Consider the following 7500-nt stretch of genomic DNA (forward strand, 5'->3'; position numbering starts at 1 on the left):
ATTTGAACCCACTATCGCGTTTCTCCAAGACTGCTCCACAACGCCCTGTTACAGGTTAGGTTTAGGGATGGTTTTGGTTTAGGCACAATTTAGCTAGAAATTCGCCTAATGTCGCGGTTCTTGGCAAAAGTAAAGCCGCAGAAACATTGTTTTACTGACATGTTAGGTTTAGGGATGGTTTTGGTTAGGGCACAGCAAAGCATATTTGTGTTTAGTAACAGAAATGCGCTGTGGCAAAACAAAATTGCAGACAGGGCGGGAAAACTGTGCAAACCTCGTCACGTGTTAAAAGTGCATGACAGCGATTTACCGTTGCGTTGAGGCGTTAACTTCAAAAGGCGTCGCACCAACATGCTGAATGCACTATAGTGCTATAGCGTGCGATACATACGCTAAAGCATGATGACAGACTGTGTTTCAGGGTCACCATACCAGGAGCGTCACATCAAACACCTTTGTGAGGCTGGCGACAGAAGAATGTTGCCATATGCTCCTTTCTATGACATCCAAAAGCTTTGACATTCCTTTCTACCTGGCCTTGTGGCTGCCAGCGATGATTTAAGTGGAATGGGAAAGCGTGTATGTACTGTATATGTGAATGTTAGTCATGCCAGGTGTGTTTCTCTGTATGTGCATGTGTGTGTGTGTTAGTACTGTGTGCAAGTCATGCAAGGTGTGTGTGCGTGTGTGTGTGTGTGTGTGTGTGTGTGTGTGTGTGTGTGTGAGTGTGTGTGTGTGTGTGTGTGTGTGTGACATAGGTTGACAAAAAGAGCGGTTAACCTTGTACCTCACATGTAACCTCCATCTCACACAAAAACTTTGCACACAGACACAGACAGACAGACACACACACACAGACGCAGACAAACACACATCTCTGACAAAAGCACATCTCTGTCATTTCTAACCTTGCACATAGACGACCGGAAGCTGTGACAGGTCATGTGTCACATACTGCACATGCAGATGAGCACACATAACCTAAATAATCTCAGGTTTACTGTATGAATAAGTCAATTTTCCAGCAACCTTTAGCAATTGTACAGTATGCATGTGTGTGTGTGTGTGTGTGTGCGTCAATGGTTCTCACCCTGATGGCCATCTCCAGTGTGTCGGGCGTGTTCAGGTACTCTGGGTCTACCGTGGGCCACGGCTGCTCCAGCACATCTCCCCCCGCACACAGCAGACTACACTGGGCATGCTTTACTCCACACAGACCTGGGGGGGAGACAGAGAGGGAGAGAGAGAGAGAGAGAGAGAGAGAGAGAGAGTGAGAGTGAGAAATTACTCTATGAGATTATAACGGGGAACTGCAATTTTGACTAGCCTTGCGCGCCATCCTACGTACTTCCGCCAAGACACTTGGCTCCGCACTACGTCTGGTAGATGTCTTCCGTGGAGCGATGTTGACCGGTAGCATTTGCGCCGGTGTTCTGACAAACGGTCCTATATTGTAATTTCATCCTACGGTAGGATGTTCTGTCAGACATGTTAAACGGTCCTACATCGCCATAGATAGACGTCAGACATGTTTGTTCAACAACTCGGGGGCACTGTGGCACAGCGCCCTAAGCCCCCCACATTTGGGCTTGCATGCCCACCCTCGGGGACCCCGGTTCGAATCCGGCCGGGGTCATTTCCCGATCCTCCCCTGTCTCTCTGCCCCATTCGCTTCCTGTCACCATCTTCAACTGTCCTGTCAAATAAAGGCATAAAAGCCCATAAAAAAATATATATATAAAAAAAAAATAATAAAAAAAAAAAATGTTTGTTCAACAACTTATAAGTTAAATCCTGATTTTTCCAAAAACGTCCTTCTTACTTCCTGCAATCGCGTCAGATCAAACAAAGTCCAGACCATGAATACGAAATGGAAATGGTAGTATTATGGGATGGTCAGGACCAGGCTACATTTTGACTAGACCCATCTGTAAAATTTCCATTTTCCACCAATTTCTGAGCACCTCAGCCATTTTGAATAACCAGACCAGGAAGAGAGGAGGGGAGCAGAATGGGAACAGCACAACGACAATGACAAAGACAATGGACAATGGCGTGGCTAATTTGTTTTAAGTCAATAGCTCATATGACCATATCTCTGGATTGAATAGCAATTTTATTACATTACTACAACAGATGGATTGAGAAACAAAGAAAGACAGAAAAAGAGAGAGAGAGCATGCATTGCTCTCTTGTTAATCTGCGCCTTATGCTACCACTTCACTTCTACTTATGATCTAGTCTTCAATCATCTCCACTCATAAATCCATGGCCTTTAATTAAGGCGGGCGGGAGAGAGAGAGAGAGAGAGAGAGAGAGAGAGAGAGAGAGAGGGAGAGGGAGAGAGAGAGGGAGAGAGAGAGAGAGAGAGAGAGAGAGGGGGGGGGGGAGAGGGAGAGAGAGAGGGAGAGAGGAGAGGGAGAGAGGGAGAGAGAGAGAGAGAGAGAGAGAGAGAGAGAGAGAGAGAGAGAGAGAGAGAGAGAGAGAGAGAGAGGGAGAGAGGGAGAGGGAGAGAGGGAGAGGGAGAGGGAGAGAGAGAGAGAAAATTCCACACTTTTTGTTTTTCTGTTCCAAACAGGACACAGAAATCAAAGACAGAAAGAAAGCATGTGTGTGTGTGCGTGCGTGCGTGCGTGCGTGCGTGAGTGAGTGAGTGAGTGAGTGAGTGAGTGAGTGAGTGAGTGAGTGAGTGAGTGAGTGAGTGAGTGAGTGAGTGAAAGAAAGAAAGAAAGAAAGAAAGAAAGAAAGAAAGAAAGAGAGAGAGAGAGAGAGAGAGAGAGAGAGAGAGAGAGAGAGAGAGAGAGAGAGAGAGATGAAGTCATGTGAGTTGAGTGACTGGTGAGGAATGCTTAGCAGGCATACAATCCTTCTTCCTTTATCTGTACACAGACTCACACTCGCGGTCGAGAGGAACACACATCCTTCCTGGGGACTTTGTGTGACACAAACACACACGCACGCACACAAGCATGCACGCACGCACGCACACAAGCACACGCGCACGCACGCACGCACACGCACCTTGGCATGATAGGACCTGGGTTTTAATTCCAAAATCATCTTGTATTTTGTCATAAGTTGGGCAAGGCTTATTGTAACACCAACCAACCCCCCATCCTGCCCTCCAAGTACACATACAGACATGCTACACAACAACAGACACAGCAGACACAGGGGTACGTAAAAACACACAAAAGCAAACCGATTTCTCACACTGTGGTTATTATCAGTAAGGATGTGATGTCACAGCGACGGACGATCTCGCTGTATATGTCAGCATGTACATATGAATGCCCTGCATAATGGAGAGAGAGAGAGAGAGAGAGACAGAGACAGAGACAGAGACAGAGACAGAGAGACAGAGAGAGAGAGAGAGAGAGAGAGAGAGAGAGAGAGAGAGAGAGAGAGAGAGAGAGAGAGAGAGAGAGATGGTGTGTGTGTGCATGTGTGTGTGTTGAAGGGCTTGTTTACGTGACTCACAATAGGTGGATGTGTTGAGGGTTGGTGGGATGTGGTAGGACGGGTTGGGGGTGGGGTGGGGGATCACATACTTCCACATTTAGCCCCACAACACTCTCTCTCTCTCCTCTTCTCACACCAAAGGGTCAGAGGTTGTCACTATGGAAACCCTATCCCCCCACAATTCCCTGCTCACCACGATCTGTACACTGAGACTGGACCAATACTAGCAGGGTTGCCAGATGTGAGTGATGGTTTCCAGCACAATAAATGTTCAAAAAGCATCAGGGGGAACTTATGGTCATACATCTACAGCAGGGATGGGCAACTTTCTTGATAAAGAGGGCCAACACTTTTAATCGCCACCATCAGAGGGCCGCATGACCACGCACTTCAACTACGAGAGAAGCTACAACCGCTGCTTTGCCAAGTGTGTCATCTTTCATAGAGCCCAAGATTTCAAGCTTGATCTCTGGCTATGACTGATCGAAATCTTCCCAATGGAAAAAAAAACTTACATGACATATGAAATCTTCTCTAAGAAATGGGCCACTTTCATAATATGTCACATAAATAAACACTCACACACATTCTATGTACAATGTTTACATGTAACATGTTGCAGCACTGTACATGGAATGTAAATGTGAAACCGTATATAAGAGGAATGGGCAATTTTTATGGGATCAGCCATAGAACAATTGTGGAATGCATGTATGAATCATTTTGTAAGTTATATATACATAGGGCCTCCCCCTTAAGAGTCAGAGGAGAGATACTGGCTACAACACAAGGTGCTATTCTGGGAAAGAGAATAAGAGGGCAGCAACAGGGAATAAGAAACACGGCTGTAACAGAATAAACCCATTCAAATGAGACTCACACACACACACACACACACACACACACACACACACACACACACACACACACACACACACACACACACACACACACACACACACACACACACACACACACACACACACACACACACACACACACACACACACACACACACACACACACACACACACTTGCACGCTCTTTCACAATGACGGGTCAGATGCCAAAAATAGCTTTTCTGAGCACAGAAAAGTATTGTTAACTCGTTTGAGTGCTTTCTACAATTTCACATTTAGAGAGGCCCCCGGGTTCAGAGGAGGGAGGGTCAGGGGAATGGATGGAAAAGGGGGAATGTCAATTCATCCAGAGTTGTATAATAACGAAGTAGAAATATTTCAGCATTAAAATCCAGTAGCCTATTATTTTTTCGGTAACACTTTATTTTAGGGATACATCTATAAGCACTAATACATACAATGTTAATGCCTGCATAAGTAAGGCATGTACTAAGCAGACGCTAAGGCCTACTAGGTCCTTACTAAAGTTAAATTGGTAATAAATCCCTTATTGTGCATGAACAAGACATTTGCGAATGTTTGATTTTGCTTTGTACATGCCTTACAAGTTACTTATACATTCACATTGTATTAGTGCTAATCGATGTATCCCTAAAATAAAGTGTTACCATTTTTTCTACTTACATCACTTCATATCCACAATGAATATAATAAATGTACTCCAATACATATACAGTCTATGTACTGAAGTAAGTAGTTTATGAAAAGTAAGGCATGAGTAGGTAGCTTATGAAAAGTAAGGCATGAGTAACCTGGAGACTGTAGTTAACCCGTTTATGTGAGAGCCCTTTGCCGTTATGAAAATTATGCATCTGGGCTGTTCTATTATGAAGTTTACCATTAGGCTTGACTTACAAAGGCAGGGGTGTTTCTCTTTCACAACATTGCTCGCCCTTATAATTGATCTGGTAGCTGGAAAACACGATGTGTGTGTGCTGTATGCATGCCGTGTGCTGTGTATTGTGTCTGGCAAAGCATACTGATCCATGCTATTTGTATGATTTTGCCAGATGCTTCCGGCTTGTTCCGTTACTTGTTTTTATCCACCTGCACATTATGGTTGAACTCCAATGCGTCAAAAGCATGAAGCTGATATTAGGCCATTCACACAGTGTTGGAATGCTGTTCAATCATACCCGCTTGAGCTCCACACCATTTTTGATAGATAACTATGCATGATTAATCTAAAATCCAATCTCCTCTCACAATCAGAAGATTCAAATGCATATCCGTCATTCACTCATAATGTGATCTGGTCAGCAGACAGCCACACTCTTTACAGTGCAAGAAAGGGAGAAAGGCAGAAAGATGAAGAGGAAGTGATCTATTTTTTCAGGCGGATTAATCCAATGGAGTGACACTGGCCTACCTGTGTCCTTGTGGCTGAGCCGTGATTATGAGTCTCCCCTTCCCTCCTCTCTCCCTCCTGGTGTTATGTAACAGTACACGCTGGCCTTGCCAAGCCTGGCCTTGCCTTGCCTGCCTCTCTCTCTCTCTCTCTCTCTCTCCCACTCATTTCTCTTTCTCCCTCTCTTTTCCCTCCCTCTCTCTTTCGCTCTCGCAATAGAACTTCAGGGTGTAAAAAATGTGCCTGAACAGTATGCCTGCAGCCATGCCAAGTACAACACACGTGCAGACAAAATCACTCACTCACTCCCTTCATTCACGGCAGCTGTAGTAGAAGCTTCTCTCCTTTTTTCCCCTTTAATCTATTTTCCATTCGTTTGTAGTTATCCCTCCGTTCTGTCTGCTTCCTGTTTCCCACAATCCCTTTCAACCCTAGCAACCCCCAAATCCTAAACACGCATTCAAGCGCACACACGTACAAGCACACAAACGCACGCGCGCGCACACACCCACACACACACACACACACACACACACACCCACACGTCTCTCCATCACGTGCCATTTGCACATTCTGTTGTTTGCTAGCAGCATAACGGCCATCACACTTAGGTCTTTCCTGCCCTCTGTCTATGAAAAAGTTCACCCTCTCTGCACATTTTGTCCTCCCCCCCTATCTCTGAAACACACGCACGCATGCACGCTTTTGCTAACAACAGCAATACATACCAGCGAGATGGCTTTAGATTTGGAGAGACCTGTATTTGGCTACCCAATGTGACCCCATGACCGTTAAAAACACATGCATAAACACACATCAACATGCGCACGCGTGTGCGCGCACGCACGCGCACGCGCGCACACACGCACGCACGCACGCACATACACACACACACACACACACACACACACACACACACCTGCCCAGAGTTCGGAGGCCAGGTGGGGAGCCATGGGAGCGACCATCACGCACAGGGCAGCCAGCGCCTCCTCAAACTCCACACTGTGAAGAACCACTCCGCCACTGGCTTGCTGAAACACATTACAAATATAGACTTAAACGCAATATAACATTCTCATGCAAAATATTTGTTTATATACAGTATATATATATTCAACATTTGTTTATATATTTAAAGTCATCTAAACGCACAGCTAAACACAAGCTCTCTATCTCTCACAAGCATACACAGTTGGACATTGACAGCACAAATTGACACCATGAAAAACACACACAGATAGCTCAAGAATACCATCCCTACTACACATAAGTTTACACAAAGACATACATACAAACACACACACACACACACACACACACACACACACACACACACACACACACACACACACACACACACACACACACACACACACACACACACACACACACACACACACACAAACACACACAAACACACACACACACAAACACACACACACACACAAAAACAAACACACACACACACACACACAGGCTCGGCCAGACTCACAGTGAGTGTGTTGCTGAGCCCCATGAGTCGTGAGATAGCTGCATTGAGCAGGAAGTCCTCTGTGAAGTGACCTGTGACCTGGAAACACCAGAGAAGAGCAGGGCGTCCCACAATACAGTTAGTGTCAACAACAATACACACACACACGCGCACACATACACACATCTCTGGAAACACAGAACAGCAGAGCATCCCACAGTAAACACACGCACACGCGCGCGCGCACACACACACACCTATGGAAATACAAATACAGACACAAACACGCATATAGAAGA

The 7500-nt window shown here is 45.5% G+C and overlaps 1 protein-coding gene across 1 annotated transcript in view; it reads right to left on the reverse strand.

The window, feature by feature from the left end:
- Positions 1 to 7500, reverse strand: part of lars2 (leucyl-tRNA synthetase 2, mitochondrial) — a 108118-nt gene that overhangs the window by 8165 nt on the left and 92453 nt on the right. The window contains exons 18-20 of the mRNA XM_063198146.1: positions 7223 to 7300; positions 6650 to 6761; positions 1091 to 1218 (exon numbers count right to left, since the gene is read on the reverse strand). Coding sequence (XP_063054216.1) covers positions 1091 to 1218; positions 6650 to 6761; positions 7223 to 7300 — 318 coding nt within the window. The remainder of the gene's footprint in view (positions 1 to 1090; positions 1219 to 6649; positions 6762 to 7222; positions 7301 to 7500) is intronic.

The sequence above is a fragment of the Engraulis encrasicolus genome, chromosome 5 (assembly GCF_034702125.1).
Source record: "Engraulis encrasicolus isolate BLACKSEA-1 chromosome 5, IST_EnEncr_1.0, whole genome shotgun sequence".
NCBI lineage: Eukaryota > Metazoa > Chordata > Actinopteri > Clupeiformes > Engraulidae > Engraulis > Engraulis encrasicolus.